We start from the raw sequence: 19,994 nt of genomic DNA on the forward strand, positions 1-19,994 counted from the left end.
CCAAGAAGCAACGGTGACCAGTAGCACTTCCCCTCCCTTGCCATTGTAAAAGGCTTCTCTGATTTAATAGACCGTTTGGTCCCACCACCTCCACCTGCCACTCCCAAGAAAATTCTTCTCCATAACGGCACCACCATGTACCCAGTTATTTAGGTCCCAAACCTGGCATCCCTCTCATTTCCTCTTCCCTGACATCCAAATCCATCACCCACCCCACCTGCTCCACATCAGCCCAAATCTGACCTGTTCTCATTTTCCCTGGGTCCAGTTCACCAGTTTCTAAATGGTCTTCCCGTGCTTCCACCTATGCAGACCTACAGTCCATCCCCCACACAGCAGCCAGCATCATCTTGTTAAAATGTAAATCGGATCCAGGCCTGACCCTGCATTAAACTCACCAGTGATTTCCCATCACCCTCAGAATGAATCCTAGCCCGGGGCTCATGCAAGCTTGCTTCTCGCCAGCCTCAGCCCCTCCAGCCCTGGACCTTTGCAAGTCGCAAGGCTTGGGATTTCGTCCCCTTAGATCCTTGCAGGAGTGCGAGGAAGGGGGGCCCTTCTTGTCACTCAGCTCTCATCCCAAATGCCACTTCCTCACAGAGGCCTCCCTTGACTAATCCCTCAAATCATTATTGTAGATCCTATTTAATAGTAATTAGCTGTGTTTTTAACGGGTGATGTATTCACGTTCCAGCGTTTAAAAAGCTCCTTCTGCAATTAGAATTGCATTTCTAATTCTCTTCATAATTATGCTTCTTTTTAATGCATTTGGCTCCGTGTTCCTCCACGAGAGCAGCGGCTTTGTTCCAACCGCCTAGCACGGAACGCAGCAGGAGCCCAGTAATTGTTGAATGGCTCAACGTTCGGAGCGCAGGGGCCGATCTGGGACGAGGCGGCTCGATGTGCTACACCTCGGTTTGTTTCCGAGATGGGCCCTCAGAAATGCCCCCACGGGGCTCCAAAGGGGTACATGCCACAGCCGCCAGGGAACTACGGGTGTGAGCAGAAAGCGGGGAAAGACCCGCGCCGCTCAGCTAGGTACTTCCGCTCAGAGCTAAGGCGCAAATGCGGCTTTCCCTGGCCCCGCCCCTGCCCCTTCTCCGCCTTCCTGGGGGGGGCGGTCATCGGCCCGGCCCCGCCCCTATTGGTCCCCCGCCCCTCCAGGTTCTTCCGCCTCCGCGCCGACACTACCGGTGCGCATGCGCCGTGCCCTGACCTGGAAGCTGCTGGGCCCGGGGCACACGTGTTTCGTGTTTCGGTGAGTGTGGCGGAGATGGGGAGCAGGGAGCTCGCCGAGCGGATGTCTCCTGGAGAGGCAACGCAGAGTGGCGCCCGGCCTGTCGACCGCCATGGCCTATTGAAGCACAGCCGCGAGTTCTTAGACTTCTTCTGGGACATTGCGAAGCCTGAGCAGGAGACGCGACTTGCGGCCACGGAGAAGCTGCTGGAGTATCTGCGCGGCAGGCCGAAGGTGGAGTGGCGGGGTCTGGGGCAGGGGCCGCGCATATCCCGGCAAGGAAGCGGCGGCGGGCCAGGGATTTGGGACGGGGGGCACGTGGTCGCGAACCTGGATGCCAGGGTGCGCGGGGGCGTGCACCTTGTTTCACCATTGAACACGAGGGTGCGCTTGGTTCTGCAGGGGTCCGAGATGAAATATGCCCTGAAGCGCCTAATCACGGGACTCGGGGTTGCGCGAGAAACAGCCCGGCCCTGCTACAGTTTGGCCCTGGCACAGGTGAGGTGGTGCTCCTGGCAGGATCCCAGCCATCCAGGTCAAAACGGTGGGGTGTGAGGAGGGCAGGTGTGGTGCGTCAGCTGCGGCGGAGGGGCAGCCCGAGAGAGAGGTAGGGAGTGGCAGAGTTGATTGGAGGCCAACCTGAGGGAGGTCTACCTCACATGAAGGTGGAGAAAGTGTGAGCAAGGCCTGGCCAGGTTTTCTCTTTGGTGCTTGGGTTGCCCGGCCTCTTAGGTACGCTTGCTGGGAGCGGTGCGCGCTGGGTGGGCTCCCTTAGGCCTGCAAAGGCATTCAGCTGATTGCAGTAGACCACTCTCTGAGGAGCCTTGACAAGGGGAAGAACAATAAAGACCCAGGCCTGCAGGATCAGCCTGATGGGAGCTCAGACCAGGTGTGGAGAGAAGACTGAGTGGCGGGGAATTTCAGAGGAGCAATCTAGGGGCTATAGAAGGTACTTTTGTGCTGGGCATTGTGGCTCATGCCTGTAATCTCAGCACTTTGGGAGGCCGAGGTGAGCAGATCACCTGAGGTCAGGAGTACAAGACCAGCCTGGCCAACATGGTGAAGCCCCATCTCTACTACAAATACAAAAATTAGCTGGACGTGGTGGCGGGCGCCTGTAAGCCCAGCTATCCAGGAGGCTGAGGCAGCAGAATCACTGGAACCCAGGAGGCAGAGGCTGCAGTGAGCCCAGATCACGCCACCGTACTCCAGCCTGGGCGACAGGGCAACACTCCATCTCAAAAAAGAAAAAGAAAAAGAAAAAAAACAACAAAAATTAGCTGGGCGTAGTGGTGGGTGTCTGTAATCCCAGCTACTCAGGAGGCTGAAACGGGAGAATTGCTTGAACCCAGGAGGTGGAGGTTGCAGTGAACCGAGATCGCACCACTGCACTCCAGCCTGGGCGACAGCGAGACTCCATCTCATAAAGTACTTTCAGAAGCCCTGGTGGAGACAGAGCAGGGGGATGAGATTTGGTTCCATGTGAACAGCTCCAGAGGCGTCCTTGGGGTGGGACTAGGGACCTGAGGTTTCTTGGGAGAAGTTGAAAGGGGAAAGGAGGTTAAGGTTTGTGAAGATGTAGCTGGGCCACTCTCCTGAACCCCTCTTCCTCCTGCCACACAACTGCTGGCAGCTGTTACAGTCTTTTGAAGACCTCCCCTTGTGCAGCATCCTGCAGCAGATACAAGAAAAATATGACCTGCATCAGGTGAAGAAGGTAAGAGTGGATCCGGGGACGTCAGCAGCTCCAGGGGTGGGAGGCTTGGGGAACAGGGAGTCCCAGGGTCCCTCATGCCTGTGCCTGGAATCCGTCTCTAGACAATGCTGAGACCTGCTCTCTTTGCAAACCTGTTCGGAGTACTTGCCCTCTTTCAGTCAGGCCGGCTGGTGAAGGTAAGAGCTTTGGAGGGACTGGGGGAATGTGGGTTGGCTTGGAATGGGTAGGGGACAGTAGTGTGCCCTGCTCATACCCTCTGTCCTTCTGTGGGGACCAGGACCAGGAGGCACTAATGAAGTCGGTGAAACTGCTGCAGGCCCTGGCCCAGTACCAAAACCACTTGCAGGAGCAGCCCCGGAAAGCCCTGGGGGACATCCTCTCCGAGGTGAGCTCACCAGCTGTGTGGGCTCGGCCAACACTTCCCATTACAGAGACATCAAGGGGGCTTGGGTGAGAACCTGGAACAGCACTGTTCCATAGAAATACAGAGATATATAATTTGAAGTGTTTCAGTGACTTTGTCGAAAAGGTAAAAAGAAACAGGTGTCATTTAGTAATGTTTTACTTCGTCTGGTATATCTAAAATATGACTGCAATATGCATTGGTCTAAACTGTTGAGGTATCTTACACGCGCTTTTTTCTTTTTTTTTTTTTTTTGAGACAGTCTCACTCTGTCACCCAGGCTGGAGTGCAGTGACCGGATCTCAGCTCACTGCAAGCTCCGCCTCCCAGGTTCACGCCATTCTCCTGCCTCAGCCTCCCAAGTAGCTGGGACTACAGGCGCCCGACACCTCGCCCGGCTAATTTTTTTTGTATTTTAGTAGAGACAGGGTTTCACCGTGTTAGCCAGGATGGTCTCGATCTCCTGACCTCGTGATCCGCCCGTCTCGGCCTTCCAAAGTGCTGGGATTACAGGCGTGAGCCACCGCGCCCGGCCTATTACACACTTTTTGTCAGGTCGTCTCCAAAATCCAGGGTGTATTTTACACTTAGGCACATCCCTGTTCAGATTGGCCACCTTTGAAGCGCTCAGCAGCCCTGTGTGGCTGTGACTACTGTACTGGGCAGTGCAACTCTAGAACTGTGCCTGGCACGTCGCGAATATATAAAACGTTTGCCTTGTTATCCTGGTCAAGGCTGGCCCCTTGTGGGCCTCCACTGCCCGACTTGAGAAGGTAGCACCTAGGCCCTTTTGCCACTGAAGAGAAAGGCAGGGCTGGCAGGTCCCAGGCCAGGGCTTACTGTGCAGTCTTGACCTCAGAGCCAGAAGGACCTGAATATGAGTCCCAGCTCTCCACCCAGGGCTCCTTGTGTATGAAATGAGCTAGTCCTCTGAAATATCAAAAAAAAAAAAAAAAAAAAAAGGAATAATTAAAAGGGTAGCCCTGACCATGCCTGTAATCCCAGAACTTTGGGAGGCCAAGGTGGGCAGATCACTTGAGGTCAGGAGTTCGAGACCAGCCTGGCCAACATGGTGAAATCCCATCTCTACTAAAAATACAAAAATTAGCTCGGTGTGATGGTGCACACCTTTAATCCCAGCTGAGGCAAGAGAATTGCTTGAACCTGGGAGGAGGAGGTTGCAGTGAGCCAAGATCACACCACTGCACTCAGCCTGGGCGGCAAAGCAAGACTCTGTCTCAAAAAAAAAAAAAAAAGAAAAGCAGCTACCTCCGGGCCAGTTAGCATCAGTGGGATGCTTGTCAAAAACCCAGCTGCCCGGGAATTTGAGTTTTGTTAGCAAATACCCTCTGATGACTCTGGTGCCTCACCAGGTGGCCCTGTGTCAGGAGCCTGGCAGGTAGAACAGGAGCCGCCCGGGCTCACCACGCAGAGGAAGCCACAATTTCTTCTCTCTCCATCCTTAGGTCTCAGTGGCTACATTGCAGGAGATCCTGCCAGAGGTCCTTAAAGCCGACTTGAATACAATACTCAGCTCCCCCGAACAGCTGGAGCTCTTCCTCCTGGCCCAGCAGAAGGTGCCCTCCAAGCTCAAGAAGCTGGTGGGATCCGTGAACCTATTCTCGAATGAGAATGTTCCCAGGTGTGACGGAGGTGGGCGGATTTGCCCTCCCTGGGGCTGTGGAGCTGCATCTGGCCAGGCTCAGATTTGCCATGTGGCCTGGGGGTGTCCCGGCTGCTCTTGGCACGCTGGCCCTTGCCCGTGAGGCGAGTGTTCCCTCATTCCCTTGCTCTCCACAGGCTGGTGAACATGCTGAAGATGGCTGCCTCCTCTGTGAAGAAGGACCGCAAGCTGCCCGCCATTGCTCTGGACCTGCTCCGCTTAGCGCTCAAGAAAGACAAGTTCCCACAGTTCTGGAAGGAGGTGGTGGAACAAGGGTTGCTGAAGATGCAGTTCTGGCCAGCCAGGTGCTTGCGGGGCGTGTCCTCTCTCGGCCCCCTTCCCTGTCTGTGAAGTGGGGCCGGGCCACCAGTCCTGAGGTCCCCGCCAGGGGTCCCAAGGGCTTTGACCAGGCTCTGTCCCGCACCCCCTTAGCTACCTGTGTTTCCGCCTGCTGGGCGCAGCCCTGCCCCTGCTGACCAAGGAGCAGCTGCAGCTGGTGTTGCGGGGAGACGTGATCCGCCATTATGGGGAGCACGTGTGCACTGCGAAGGTGGGTAACGCCCGTGCAGCTCGACACTGCCAGAAAGGCTAGACAGGGAGCTCTCCTTGCCAAGAAGGGGAGCAGGGCACCTCGGGCGCTTGGCCACGGGTGTCCCCTCCGTCTGGGTAGTGAGCTGCCTGAACCCCTTCCCCTCGGACAGATTTGATTTTTTGAGTTGGAGTTACGCTTTTGTCGGCCATGCTGGAGTGCAGTGGTGTGATCTGGGCTCACTGCAACCTCTGCCTCCCAGGTTCAAGCGATTCTCCTGACAGCCTCCTGAGTAGCTGGGATTACAGGTGCCCACTACCATGCCCAGCTAATTTTTGTATTTTCGGTAGAGACGGGGTTTTGCCATGTTGGCCAGGCTGGTCTTGAACTCCTGACCTTAGGTGATCCACTCGCCTCAGCCTCCCAAAGTGCTGGGATGACAGACGTGAGCCGCCACGCCCGGCTTCCTTCTGACGGTTTTGATAGGGTCAGGCCCCTCATGGGCGTGGATAGCCAGTGGGCTGTTCAGCCCTCCTCCGCTCCAACCCATGCTGCAGTGATGAGAACAGTGGTCATGACTGTGTTTGGGCACCAGTGAGCCTGGTGCCCAGTAAGTGCTACTGGGTTCACTGTTCTCACCAGCTCATTTGCAACAAGTTTCAGAGAGCTGTCATTCTGGGTGAGGGGGCAGACTTGAAGTATCAGGCAGTGGTTAAGAGTTTGGGTTGGACGGTGGTGCACACCTGGAATCCCAGTTACTCGGGAAGCTGAGGTGGGAGGATCCCTTGAACCCAGGATTTCGAGGCTGCAGTGAGCCCTGATCGTGGCACCGCAGTTTGTGGGGGGCACAATTCTAAAAAACTGAAAACAGCTTGGGCCGTAAAGCCAGACATTACCCACTGGGAGCCTCTGACCCTGAGAAGTTCCTTCTAGGTGTTTTTGTGTCTTCACTTTATTCACCTACACAATGATCATATTGGCCGACTGCAAAGGGTTGCTAAAATGCTAAGCTGCCACACAAAAACGCGGGGTGGGGGTCCTGGCGCTGAGGAAGCGCATGAGAGGTGCTGGTTTTTGGTCCCGAAGATGACACAGCTAGGAATTAGCAGCATGGCCTTTGAACCCAGGTCAGTCTCGCCTCAACTACCACTCTGCCCTGCGTCAAGCCAGGAAAACAGACCATCCCCATCCAGCAAGGCAGAAAGAGGGGCCTGCTGGGGCCGGAGGTGGTGAAGCTGGGGCAGTCAGACCCAGAGAGCCCTTGACACCAGACAGAAGCACTGGGGTGACAGGGAACTGTTGCAAGTTCAGGCTCAGCCTAGCTGTGTACGATGCAAGGTTTCTGGGCCTTGGTTTAACCCGTAGTGGGTGCAAGCCTGGTGGGCTGTTGGGTTATTGACCGCCTGCCCTCTGGGCTGGTGGGCTCAGCTCCATGCCTAACTTCTTGCAGCTCCCAAAGCAGTTCAAGTTTGCCCCAGAGATGGAGGATTACGTGGGCACCTTCCTAGAGGGGTGCCAGGATGACCCTGAGCGGCAGTTGGCCGTGCTAGTGGCCTTCTCATCCGTCACCAACCAAGGCCTCCCTGTCGCGCCTACTTTCTGGCGGGTCGTGCGGTTCCTGAGTCCTCTGGCCCTGCAGGGCTATGTGGCCTGGCTGCGGGACATGTTTCTCCAGCCAGACCTGGACTCCTTGGTTGACTTCAGCACCAACAACCAGAAGAAAGCCCAGGATGCGTCACTCCACGTGTGAGTGGATCTTGGGGAAGGACCCCTAATTTAGGAGTTAGCTTCCTAGGCCTGCAGAGCCCAGCAACCCGAGCCCTCCCTCCACAGTGTCCTGGCTCTAAACCGTGAAAGGAGAGAGGGGAAGAGCCTTAGCTCTCATGTGAGGCCTCGGTTTGCTTGTGTGGTCGCACACTGGTGATTGGGATGGGGAGATCTTGGATTCCTGAGATCAGGCAAAGGAATGTCCTGTTTTTGCCAGTTCTTTTGAGACAGAGTCTCACTGTGTGGCCCAAGCTGGAATGCAGTGGCATGTGATCTCAGCTCACTGCAATTTCTGCCTCCCAGGTTCAAGTGATCAAGTGATTCTCTGCCGCAGCCTCCGGTAGCTGGGACTGCAGGCACCTGCCACCACACCCAGCTCATTTTTCTATTTTTAGTAGAGATGGGGTTTCACCGTGTTGGCCAGGCTGGTCTCGAACTCCTGACCTCAAGTGATCCACCTGCCTTGGCCTCCCAAAGTACTGGGATTGTAGGTGTGAGCCACTGGTCCCAGCCTGTTTTTGCCAGTTCTAAGTGGCTCACATGACCTCACCTCCTGCCCTGCTAGGCCTGAGCGAGCTGTGTTCCGGCTGAGGAAATGGATCATCTTTCGATTGGTGAGCATCGTGGACAGCCTGCACCTGGAGATGGAGGAGGCCTTGACGGCACAGGTGGCCAGGTACGTACGAGGTGTGCTGGAGCCCCAGCTTCCCATGGGCGTGTGGCCAAGGAATGGGGCCCCTTAACTCATCCTAGTTTGCATCCCCTGGAGCCAGAAGCCTTTGGGTTGAGTCATCAGTGGGGAACAGGCGCAAGGGGACTTGGGAATTCCTTAGGAACCCGTGAAGGGAAGGGGCCCAGGAGGCATCCCAGCTGCAAGGGCCTAAAAGGTTCAGGTGTGCTCTGTGCGCCCTGCAGGCAGCTTTTGCACGTGGGAGCTGTCAGGGACGCCTCTGCCCACACCTGCCTTGTCTGTGCCTGTGCAGAGCCGGGTGTTCATGTCACCCTCAACATTCACGGTTGCAAGAGGGGGCTGCACCGGCCCCGTGTCTGCGGGAGCAGTGACGTGACTTGGCCATGACCACACAGCCTCCCATCGCTTGGTTTCTTGGGAGGGGCACTGATTCTCTCTCTCCAGCTCGGGTTAAGCCGCGTTCAGCTGGGGATCCAGACCAGAGAAACGGCCCCTTCCCATCCTAGCCCAGCCCCCTCCAGCCTTGCCCGTCAGGCCCCTGAGGACTGTACCCAGAGCAGAAGGGCTCCCCCTCCTCCTCCTGGCCTTGTACGCTCGGTGGTGCCATCCAAGGAGGGGAGCCTGTAAAACCAATGGCAGTGAATGGTGATGGCCGCTCTCCCACCCTCCTTAGGTTTTGTTTGTTCCACGCGTTCTTTGTCACAAAGAAGCCCACATCCCAGATCCCCGAGACAAAGCAGCCGCTCTCCTTCCCTTTGGAAAGCCAGGCCCGAGAGGCTGCCAGCAGTGCCTTCTTCAGGTGAGTCTTGGGCAGCCCAGGAGAGGCCAGAGGGTGGGAAGGCCTTGAGGGCGCCTGCTCCCTCCAGGTCCCCCAAGCTGGGAACAACGGCAGAGGTCTCAGGAGTTCTAGTAGGTCCTGTAGAGGTGGGAGACTGAGCCCTGGGGAGGGCGGAGGGAGGCAGCTACATTCACTTGTCCGGTCTGGTGACCCCAAGCCCCACCCCTCGCCCAGTTTGCTGCAGACCCTCAGCATGCAGTTGAAGCAGGCACCGGACCAGACTCAGGGTGGGCAGCCCTGGACCTACCACCTGGTGCAGTTCGCAGACCTGCTGTTGAATCACAGCCACAACGTGAGCACTGTGACACCCTTCAGTGCGCAGCAGCGCCAGGCCTGGGACCGGTGAGCACGCGGGATTTCCAGGGGATGGGCAGGACGCTGGAGTCTGGCGCAGGGGCCTGGGAATCCGCCTGTCTCCCCACAGGATGCTGCAGACTCTGAAGGAGCTGGAGGCCCACTCCTCAGAGGCCAGGGCTGCTGCCTTCCAGCACCTTCTGCTCCTCGTGGGCATCCACCTTCTCAAGGTACTGGGGCCTGGGAGGGAGGGGCCGTGAGCCTGGGGTTCTGTGGCGCAATGGGCCCCCTAATGAGAGGCCTGAGGGCTGTGGGGGTGGCCAGGAAAGGCTCTGGGGGAGTTAAGTTGGGAGGTGTTTGAAGCCAGCCTCGTCACAGGGAGAAACCCCCCTCTGGCCATTTAGCGGCACTAGCCGGTGTCCTAGGCTCTCCATGCAGGATCTCTTGTAATCCCCACAGCTTTGAGGCGGCCACCTCCTCTCCATGTTCGACGTGGAGAAACTGAGACCCTGACTCAGAGGCAAAGTCACTTGCCCTGTACCCCCAGCTGTGGGAACACTTTCTGGCGACGGGCTCTCTAGAACCACGGAGTCTCCCTCTCGGTTCTTCCCATCAGGAAGCCCTGACCACATTTGAGGCTTAGTACCCTGATTTCTTTTGAGAGTTTTCTTCTCATAACATAGAAGGCTCTTCCCAGGGCTGTTTCGCGTCTTCTGTAGCCTGAGTAGGTGGGTATCTCGCTCTCTCCCGTCTGGCCACTTGACTGTAGTTGTCTTACTTGCCAGCTTTGGTTATTCTGAGCCCAGCATGTGGATGAGCTGTTTGGGGGAAAGGTTGGCCATGATGCCCCTTCTGATTCTTGGCATCAGGCCTTTGATAGCAGCAGAATCCTGGCCATTCTGGGACACATGTGCAGCCTGTCCCCAACCTTGGGGTCTCTGAACTTGACTTGGACAGAGGAGGCTGCAGTTTGCTGTGTCGGACCTTTAGATAAAATGTGCAGCTCTGGCTGGGCGTGGTGGCTTACACCTGTAATCCCAGCACTTTGGGAGGCCAAGGCGGGTGATTACAAAAATTAGCCAGGTGTGGTAGTAGGTGCCTGTAATCCCAGCTACTCGGGAGGGTGAGGCGGGAGAACTGCTTGAACCTGGGAGGCATAGGTTGCAGTGAACTGAGATGGCGCCACCGCACCCCAGCCTGGGTGACAGAGCAAGATTCTGTCTTAGAAAAAAATAAAAAGGCGCAGCCCAGAGAAGGACAGGGCCCTGCCTGGGCACACAGCCTGGGAGCCGGAGAGCAATGACAGGGCCTTTGGGCTGCTTTGTCCCACCCTGGCCTGAATGTTCAAACTGCCCACTGCATTATAAGGGGCAAGTCTGTCTTTTAGGTACCAAAGATCACACGGTTTTCAAGAGTGCCTCCTGCACATGCACATGTGCACACCACACCTCCTCACTCGAGTCCGGGGTTATCCGCAGTCAGATGAGTTCAACGTAATTAGTTAAAACTAATGACTTTCAATTCAGTCTCATGCCAAGCCAAGCATGGAGGGAATAATCTAGAATTATGAACTGGGGGCTGGGGCTTGCTGGCTTCTCTGGGACCCTGACCATCCTTGTCAGGCTCTGCCTCTCTCGAGTGTCAAAGCAGGAGTTGGACGCCTTGTCCCCTGCAGGCTTTTGGATCCCGTAACTGCATATTAGGTGTAAAAAGGCCCTTAACTAGCCAGGCGTGGTGGCTCACGCCTGTAATCCTAGGACTTTGGGAGGTGGAGGTGAGTGGATTGTGAGGTTAGGAGTTCAAGACCAGCCTGGCCAACATGGTGAAACCCCAAAATATAAAAATTAGCCGGCCAGGGTGGCACATGCCTGTAATCCCAGCTACTTGGGAGGCTGAGGCAGGAGAATCACTTGAACCCGGGAGGCGGGGATTGTGGTGATCACACCACTGCACTCCAGCCTGGGCAATAAGCAAGACCCCATCTCAAAAAAAAAAAAAAAAACCCCTCAGCTCTCGGGGTGTCCTGAGGTCCAGCTGGAGGCTTCCATTCTGGATTGTAGGGGTGACTGGCCAGGGCGGGCCAGGGGTTGGGGTGTTGAAGGCTTCTGATGCCACTGCTCCCATTTGGCCAGCCCCTCGCCTGGCTTAGAAGGGCTGGGGAGTTGGCCGGGCGCGGTGGCTCAAGCCTGTAATCCCAGCACTTTGGGAGGCCGAGACGGGTGGATCGCGAGGTCAGGAGATCGAGACCATCCTGGCTAACACGGCGAAACCCCGTCTCTACTAAAAAATAGAAAAAACTAGCCGGGCGAGTTGGCAGGCGCCTGTAGTCCCAGCTACTCGGGAGGCTGAGGCAGGAGAATGGCGTAAACCCGGGAGGCGGAGCTTGCAGTGAGCTGAGATCCGGCCACTGCACTCCAGCCTGGGCGACTGCGAGACTCCGTCTCAAAAAAAAAAAAAAAAGAAGGGCTGGGGAGAGGGCCTGGCCCCAGTGTGTGTCCTGTCCTGCCCACAGTCCCCTGCAGAGAGCTGTGACCTGCTGGGCGACATCCAGACCTGCATCAGGAAGAGCCTGGGAGAGAAGCCCCGCGGGAGCCGCACCAAGGCCATCGGTGGGTCCTTGGTCACGAGAGGGGCTGGAGTGGTGCAACGGGGCCAGTGGTCCCCTGCCCGGGCTCAACCCCTCCCTCTTGCAGACCCCCAGGAGCCCCCATGGGTAGAGGTGCTGGTGGAGATCCTGCTGGCCCTGTTGGCCCAGCCCAGCCACCTCATGCGCCAGGTGGCCCGGAGCGTGTTTGGCCACATCTGCTCCCACCTGACCCCACGTGCCCTGCAGCTAATTCTGGATGTGAGTTCGGACCTTTGGGAATGGACCGTGGGCTCACTGAGCAGCGAGCTGCACCGGGGTCGCTGCTCCAGCCTCCCGTGTCCCCACCTCCCCGCTGGGAGCCTGTGGCCGGTGGGAGGGGTCTCGGTGAGGCCCTGGCCTGGCCACCTCTCCTAGGCTCCGTTTTCTTCTGGGAAATGGGGGCCTTTGGCCAATGCTGGGCCGGGCCTCGAGAGGAGGGCTGGGGGCCGCAGATGGGTCAGCAGCTGGGACCCCTCCCCAGGTGCTGAACCCCGAGACCAGTGAGGATGAGGACCACGTGGTGGTGACGGACGATTCTGATGAGCGGCGGCTGAAGGGTGCAGAGGTGCTGCCAGCGTGGGCCGGGTGGGGGCAGCGGGGAGTGGGACAGTCGGAGAGCTGTGTGACGTGCCTGCCCCTACCACCCAGAATAAGAGCGAGGACAGCAAGGACAGCAGAAGCTCAGAGAGTGAAGAGGAGAGTGAGGGGGAGGAGAGTGAGGAGGAGGAGCGCGATGGCGACGTGGACCAGGGCTTCCGGGAGCAGCTGATGTCCGTGCTGCAGGCTGGGAAGGCACTGGTGAGCTGGGGGCGAGGAGGGCTCAGGTGACCCTGTGTTGTGTGCCCGCCCAAGGCCAGGCTGACCGCTGGGCCTGTTCCTCAGGGTGGAGAGGACAGTGAGGATGAGGAGGAGCTGGGGGACGAGGCCATGATGGCCCTGGACCAGAGCCTCGCCAGCCTCTTTGCCGAGCAGAAGCTGCGTGTCCAGGCCCGGCGAGATGAGAAGAACAAGCTGCAGAAGGAGAAGGCGCTTCGGCGCGACTTCCAGATCCGGGTGAGCCTGGGGCAGACCGCGCCCCGCTGCCTCCCCGTTTACCCGCCCCCGCCTCCCCGTGCGCCCGCCCCTGCCTCCCCAGGCACCCGCCCCCGTGTTGCTGACCCGCCCTCCCGGCCACAGGTGCTGGACCTGGTGGAGGTGCTAGTGACCAAGCAGCCCGAGAATGCCCTGGTCCTGGAGCTGCTGGAGCCGCTGCTGAGCATCATCCGGCGCAGCCTGCGCAGCAGCAGCTCCAAACAGGAGCAGGACCTTCTGCACAAGACGGCGCGCATCTTCACGTGAGCACAGTGGGGCAGGGCAGGCAGGTGCGGCCGGCAGCCTCCAGGCGCAGGAGGGCCAGAGCTCTAGGCTTGCTATCTGCACAGGAAGGAGAGAGCCAAGCTTCCAGCCTGGGCCCTCAGCTTGCAGGCTCCCCTCTCAGCCCTAGAGGCACACGTCACTCAGTGAATCCCAGTCCTTGCTTCATCCCCGCGTTCTCCCGACACAGTGCCAGCAGTGCCCTGGAGCTGGGGGCCATCCCTGCCCTTGACAGTCTCGAGTGGGGCGGTGCTGGGGTTGGAGGGGGACAGTGAGAGCACCTGTGGCAGGGGACACCCAACCCAGTCGTCAGAGGTGTAGCGTGCGTGACAGTTTGGCAGGCTGGGAGGCCTTGGGCAGGGCAGACACGCAGCTGGAAGGTCAGGTGAGCAGCGAGGCCACGGGCCCCTGCACCCTCGCAGGCCCTGACCCTAGCGGTGCTGGGGGCCATGGAGGCATTATCAGCAAGAACATTGGTGTGGGGAAGGGTCTGGGTCTGGTTTCCCTTTTCAGAAATGGCTGGCAGCACAGAGAAGGGTTTGGGAGGTGCCGTGCTGGAGGCAGGGGCAGGCATGGGGGAGACAGGCAGGTGCCAGGTAGACCTGCCTTCAGAGCTCAGGGGCTGGGGAGGTGAAGGCCTGGGACCCGGGCGCTGCATGGATAGTCTGGAGGGTGGGGAGTGTGACTGGCAGTGCATTCTTCACAGCCCCAGGCCCGCCCAGGCCACGCCTTCTCAGATAGTTCTGCCAGTGTGCGTGGACAGTGTCCGTTGACCATCCTGCCTCTTGCCCCATTGTGTCCCCAGCCCTGCAGGGCCACATAGGGTTCTTAGCACATGAACCCTTGTCTGTCTTTACACAAGGCCTGGAGGCCACGGCCCCACAAGAGACAAGTGTGGGCGGGAGGGGTGCCCCAGGCAGGTGGGTGGCCCTTGGTGCAGCCTCCGCTTAGGGAGCTGTTCTGTTCTCCCCTGGGGTGCTCCGCTCAGCCAAGCACGCTGAGCCCACACAGCTTCCAAGCAGCCTGCAGGCGGCCCTGGGCCTTTCTCTGTGGCCTGGGTCGCCTCTGTCTTGTAGGTCCGTTTCCCACCTGTAAAGTGGGACTTAGGCTGCCTCTGCTTGGTGGAGCAGGGTGGACCGAGAATGTTGTGACCAGCTCTCGTCCTCACCACCCACAGGCACCACCTGTGCCGTGCCCGGCGCTACTGCCACGACTTGGGTGAGCGCGCAGAGGCACTGCATGCCCAGGTAGAGCGGTTGGTGCAGCAGGCTGGCCGCCAGCCCGACTCCCCCACTGCCCTCTACCACTTCAACGCCTCTCTCTACCTGCTCCGGGTCTTGAAGGGCAACACTGCCGAGGGCTGCGTGCGTGAGACACGGGAGAAGCAGAAAGCCGGCACTGACCCCAGCCCCATGCCCACGGGCCCGCAGGTGAGCAGGGCCTTCCCCAGGAGCAGCCGCAGGCATTTCACAGCCAGGGAGGGGAGGCCGGGACTTTCCCAGGGCCCAACCCTCAGCCTTCTGGAGGGAGGCCAGGCTCTGGTCCCGTCCCAAGGACCCCTCTCCTGGCCTCACCCAGCCCTCTCTCGCCTGGCCTAGGCTGCCAGCTGCTTGGACTTGAACCTGGTGACCCGCGTGTACTCATCAGCACTGAGCTCCTTCCTGACCAAGCGCAACAGTCCCCTCACGGTTCCCATGTTCCTCAGCCTCTTCTCCCGGCACCCAGTGAGTGTTGGGGCCTGCCCTGCTTACTCGGGGTCCCTGCTCAGCCCAGCCTGCACCTCACAGCCCTTGTCACTCTCCACCAGCTTCTCTGTAAGAGCCTTCTCCCCATCCTGGTCCAGCATGTCACAGGCCCAGTACGGCCCCGCCATCAGGTAAGAGACTTCCCAGCTCCCAGCCCCGGGCCTGTCTGAATGAACCCGCTTAACCCTCTTCTGACTGGATATTGTGAGGCCCCAGAGCGCTGCCCTGGTGAGCACGGGCACAGCCGTCCCTGCCCCACTGGCTTGACTGTGGTACACGCTCTCTGATGGGGGTGGCCATGCCCTGGCCCCTGCCACACCTTGAACACAGAGGAGCGGAGGGGGCAGGGCCGACCTCATTCCCGCAGCCACTGCTGCCCGTCCTGCCACACAGAGGACGTCCCTGGTAGCATCTGCTCAGGTGCCAGGGCTGTCGGGGGCAGGCTGGAGGAAGATGGCATTAAGTCAGTAATGGGCAGGAATTGTCCCAACCTGAGGTCCCACCTCTGTCCAGCTGGGAGGTCTTGGGGTCCCCACCTGCACACGAAGGCATGGGAGCAGGTGGCCACAGAGCCCAGAGCAGCAGGCAGCCTCGCACACTGCCCACGGCAGCGCCCGGCAGGCCTCCGAGCCCTCATGCATCCTGAGCCGTGCGCACCCAATGTGCCGAGGCTCCAGCCACCCACCTTTGCCCAACCATAGGCCTGCCTGCTGCTCCAGAAGACTCTGTCCATGCGGGAGGTGAGGTCGTGCTTTGAGGACCCCGAGTGGAAGCAGCTGATGGGCCAGGTCCTAGCAAAAGTCACCGAGGTAACAGCCGGGGGGCGCCCCTTTCCCTACCCCTCAGAATCAGTTCTCTGGGAGAGTTCTCCGATCTCTGGGAGAGAAGTGACGATTGGAGCCTGAGTCCGGAGTGGGGGGAACTGGGGTTGTCCCAGGAGACGGTCCCTGCCTCTGGGCCCTAGTCCCGGCTGGGAAACAGGCTTTGAGCAGCTCTCCGGAGTGCCTCAGCCTGGCCACCCTCCCCTAGAACCTGCGCGTGCTGGGGGAGGCGCAGACCAAGGCGGAACACCAGCAGGCACTGTCCTCCCTGGAGCTGCTCAACGCTCTCTTCAGGACCTACAAACAGGAGGTGAGGCAGGGGCCCAGTCTGGGATCGTGTTGGGGTTCCTCTTGGGGGCCTCGGGGCCTCCTGGGCAGCAGTGCCATGCCCAGGCTGGACTGTGGGGATGGGGGTCATGTGGGGAGACTTCGGAGCGCCTGGGCCAGGGCTCTGGATTGTCATTTGGGCAGTTACCGAACCATGGATGGGTGAGTGGCTTGGGAAGGGACTGTGCCACCCTGTCCTCCTCCTGCAGGGCGGGGTGAGAGGGTGTGGTGCTGTCACATCCATTGAGAAAGCTGAGAAGGGGCTGGTAGGGCTGGAGACTGTGGAAGGGTTGGAGAACATCCAGGGTGGGCAGCCAGGTTTCCAGGCCTGGCGCAGGGGTGTGGGTGGCCATGAGGGCAGGGCCAGGAGGCAGCTGGAGGTGGCCATCTGGGTCCCCTGGTCTGGCCCAGAGGGCAGGGTTTGGGAGTCTTCAGCATCGGTGCGAGTCAGCCCTTGTGGAGGGAGAGCTTGCCAACGGTGTGCTGGCAGGCAGAGGCGGGGCCCAGGGCGGGGCCTTACAACACTGGGTGACAGTGAGGAAGTGGGGGAGAGCAGGGCTCCTGGAAGCCAGCGGATTCCAACAAGAACCCATTTAGGATGTGCAGGAAGGTGGCAGCAGTGGGTGGGGAAGGGCTTTGGCAGCTCTGTGGTGATGGAGTGATGGGGAGTGGCCCTCTTGGAGGTGGGCGGGCCAGGGCCACTGCTGGAGGGGAGGACACAGACTCTGAGACCAGGCCTTCGGCTATGGGAAGGAGGAGAAACAACACCTGGGGTGCGTGCTTCCTCCCTGGGTGAGAGACACGGACGACTTAACAGGCAGAAGGAGAGGCTAAGGCCCGGAAAGGGGCAGGGGTCACTGGTGAGGCAGCAGCAGGGCAAAGGTGGGAAGACTGGGAGCCCGGGAGAGGCCCTGCCCATAGCTCTGCCTTCCCACCCTGTGCAGAAGCTGACCTTAGACCTGACGGTGCTCCTGGGCGTGCTGCAGGGGCAGCAGCAGAGCCTACAGCAGGGGGCACACTCCACCGGCTCCAGCCGCCTACACGACCTCTACTGGCAGGCCATGAAAACCCTGGGAGTCCAGTAGGTTCTGGGAGGGGGACGCACACCTGGGGCGGGGGCTGGGAATACCCTTACGCTGCTGCACATGTACGCGCTCAAGCACATGCTCAGATGCGGGAGCCGTAGGCCTCTGGGGCCCCACAGGACCCAGGTGGCGGTGGCTGCTGCCCTCACTGGGCACCTTCTTCCCTTGCTCACTTCCCTTCAGGCGCCCCAAGTTGGAAAAGAAGGGTGCCAAGGAGGTCCCCAGTGCCACCCAGAGCCCCATCAGCAAGAAGCGGAAGAAAAAGGGATTCTTGCCAGAGACAAAGAAGCGCAAGAAACGCAAGTCAGAGGATGGCACGCTAGCAGAGGATGGCACGCCCGCAGCCACCAGCGGGAGCCAGCCCTCCAGCATGGGCAGGAAGAAGAGGAACAGGACAAAGGCCAAGGTCCCGGCCCAGGCATACGGGACGCCTGCTGCCAAGAGTCCAGCCCCTGGCACCCCCACCCTGAGCCCCAGCACCCCTGCCAAATCCCCAGAACGGCAGAAGAAAAACCAGAAGCCGTCCCAGGCGAATGGAGCTCCCAGGTCCCCCGTGGAACCTGCGGGCCAAAAGCAGCCTCAGAAGGCTCTTCCCAAAAAGGGGGTCTTGGGCAAATCACCACTGTCTGCACTGGCACAGAAAAAGGCAAGACTGTCTTTGGTCATCAGGAGTCCCAGCTTGCTTCAGAGTGGGGCCAAGAAGAAGAAAGCGCAGCTGAGGAAGGCGGGGAAGTCCTGAGCACAGGCACAGGCCACCCTCGGCCCCTGCCTCCATCTGTCTGAGACTCCTTTTTTTTTTTTTTTAAACCATGATTTAATAGGCAAGCTGTTTCTATGGCACTGGCTCTGCTACTGGGGAGGGCGTCTGTTGCCACCTGCCTAGGCAAGCACAGCCGAAGCCATTCCTGCAGGGGTCCCAGGGTGTAGAGACCTCCCCGCCCCCGGTTCTGGGCTGGGACCTTGGCTCCGGGGCCATGTCCAGGGCTCTGGTGTTCGCCTGGGTGGGCGCAGGTCGACGCACTGGCTGTAGGCTAGGTACGGGGGTGACCATCACTCCTGCCTGCCACCCCCCTGCCCCCAGGCCTTTCTGCTGGGAGGGAGCCACCAGGGAGTGATTTAAATAGGTTTATTTCTTCATTTACAAGAGGAATATATTTGGCTTCTCTCTTAAGACTCGGAGATTAACAATCAGCAGCCCTAAAAAATAAAGGAGCAGTTTGGCTTCCGGAAGGAAGAGGAGGCAACACTCGGACCTGGTTCTTGTACAACAAGAAAACATCGCTGGGGCTCCGCTGAGGCTGGAGTGGGGTGGAGGCTGGTCTTTGGGGGTACCACCCCCACCCCATCCTCCTGTCAGACCCCCCAGGGTACCCCAGTGCTTGGTGGGTGGGTATTCCACTAGCTTACACACCACTGAAGCCACAGCCAGCCAGTAACGAAGGGGCAAGAAGAGCATTGTCCAAGCCGGCTCTTGGGGTCTCCCGTTGGCCACAAGGGCCCCCCGCACCAGAACCACCTTGATTGCAGCAGATGTGCAGGGAGTGTGTGACGCAGGAGGTAAGCTCCCCCAAAGTGGGTTGGGGCTGGTGTGGGGGCGGCAGCTGCATCCTGGTGTGTGCACGGATGGGACATGGGTGATCGAAGGCCTGGCCCCCGGGGTCATTTGGTGGAATACCAGCGGGTAGGGGCTGGCATCTCCCAGGGGCCTCGGCCTCAGCTCTGGGGCAGGAAGCTCTGTGGATAGCTGCTTCCTCCAGCAGCCAGAGCCCTGGCTACTGCCCCATGGATTCTGGGAATGGTCTCCTGGGCCCTGCCCCTGGAAAAGGCTTGGCTCAGCCTCAGGGAGGGAGTGGGTTCCTGGCTTGGGGGGTGGTGGCAGGGAGAGGAGCCCTGCAGAGTTGGGCTGGTGTGTACCTCCTAGAGACCTCGAGCCTGGGGGCACAGGTGGTGTACAGCTGCAGCCAGGGCCTTCACCCCTGGTGATGCCAGCTTGTCAGAACAGTCCCCATCTGGGACCTCCAGGCTAGGAGCCAACCCGAGATAGTGTCCTCCAGAGAGACCAGCCAGGCCAGGGAGTACCCAGCGGCTTGGGTGCCCAGCTTCAGTGGCCAGGTTGAGTCCGATATCCCCAAGGTCCGAGGCCCAGCTGAGAAGCAGTGGTCCCTGCACACCAGGCCCTTATGTGAGCCTCAAAGCCGGGACTGCCGCCCTGAGGCCTGGGCCACCTGCTCTCTGTAAGGTCCAGGGTCTGTTGAGTCTTCAAGGCTGCAGATCCTGCTTTGCCCAGCAAGTTGTGTGGGAAAGTCCAGCCCCCTGGCCCTTCGTTCTAGGGAGGGCAGGGACTTGCCCAAGATCACATAAGCTGGTGGCAGGCCAGGCTCTCCCTGGACACCCACTTGGGGCTGTCTTCTTCCTTGGCCCCAGGGGCCCTGCAGCCCAAACCTAGGGCTGGGAATGTGTCCAACCATGTGGCTCCAACACACACATCCTTCCAGGGTAACTGAGGACACAGCCTCTTCTTGATGCCAGGGCCACTCAGCAGGCCCAGGCCAGAGAGGGTGGATGCCTAGCTGTGGATCACACAGAAAGCTTTGGGGCAGCCCAGCTGGTCCCGGACGCTGTAGGACACCTCCCAGACGAGGTGGGAATGTGAGTTCATTGTCCCAATGGCACCTGGGGAAAGGGGTGTTAGGTCAGAAGTGGGGCTTAGTGAGGCCCATTCCACGGCTGCCCTCCCTCCTTCCCTTTTCTTGCTGTTTGGAGACGCAGGCCTTCCCCTGGACTTGGGGCTGTGACCCTGGGTCTGGTGCTGCTGGGAAGCTATAGCTCCCAGAGGGAAGGTCCAAGGAGTCAGGCCCTGGTACATGGAGGAGAATCTGGGAGAACAGAAGTCTGGAC

At 59.4% G+C, this 19,994-nt stretch overlaps 2 protein-coding genes across 8 annotated transcripts in view; one reads left to right on the forward strand and one right to left on the reverse strand.

Annotated features, from left to right (window-relative positions):
- Positions 1 to 1,183: 1,183 nt before the first annotated feature.
- Positions 1,184 to 18,340, forward strand: MYBBP1A (MYB binding protein 1a). Of its 2 annotated transcripts, XM_033185026.1 has the most exons (26): positions 1,184 to 1,471; positions 1,640 to 1,735; positions 2,871 to 2,954; positions 3,056 to 3,130; positions 3,232 to 3,339; positions 4,824 to 4,999; positions 5,158 to 5,325; positions 5,453 to 5,570; positions 7,000 to 7,295; positions 7,882 to 7,992; positions 8,681 to 8,806; positions 9,020 to 9,187; positions 9,270 to 9,369; positions 11,652 to 11,748; positions 11,833 to 11,984; positions 12,247 to 12,330; positions 12,414 to 12,563; positions 12,648 to 12,818; positions 12,942 to 13,099; positions 14,296 to 14,548; positions 14,717 to 14,842; positions 14,926 to 14,994; positions 15,565 to 15,672; positions 15,893 to 15,994; positions 16,956 to 17,092; positions 17,280 to 18,340. In XM_033185026.1, exons 1-26 carry the CDS (start codon positions 1,274 to 1,276, stop codon positions 17,833 to 17,835), a joined length of 3,987 nt encoding a protein of 1,328 aa, XP_033040917.1. In that variant the 5' UTR covers positions 1,184 to 1,273; the 3' UTR covers positions 17,836 to 18,340. The 2 variants fall into 2 exon arrangements, with proteins under 2 accessions (XP_033040917.1, XP_033040918.1); XM_033185027.1 differs by lacking the exons at positions 1,184 to 1,471; positions 1,640 to 1,735; positions 2,871 to 2,954; positions 3,056 to 3,130; positions 3,232 to 3,339 and having other exon boundaries at positions 4,874 to 5,010.
- SPNS2 (sphingolipid transporter 2) overlaps positions 18,209 to 19,994 on the reverse strand; it is a 40,636-nt gene continuing 38,850 nt past the window's right edge. For all 6 annotated transcript variants that reach the window (XR_004430882.1, XR_004430879.1, XR_004430880.1 and 3 more), the window contains one exon: positions 18,209 to 19,769. The gene's annotated coding sequence lies outside the window, so the exon portion shown is untranslated. The remainder of the gene's footprint in view (positions 19,770 to 19,994) is intronic.

This window comes from Trachypithecus francoisi, unplaced genomic scaffold (genome assembly GCF_009764315.1).
Source record: "Trachypithecus francoisi isolate TF-2019V2 unplaced genomic scaffold, Tfra_2.0 Lachesis_group20, whole genome shotgun sequence".
In the NCBI taxonomy this organism is placed as follows: domain Eukaryota; kingdom Metazoa; phylum Chordata; class Mammalia; order Primates; family Cercopithecidae; genus Trachypithecus; species Trachypithecus francoisi.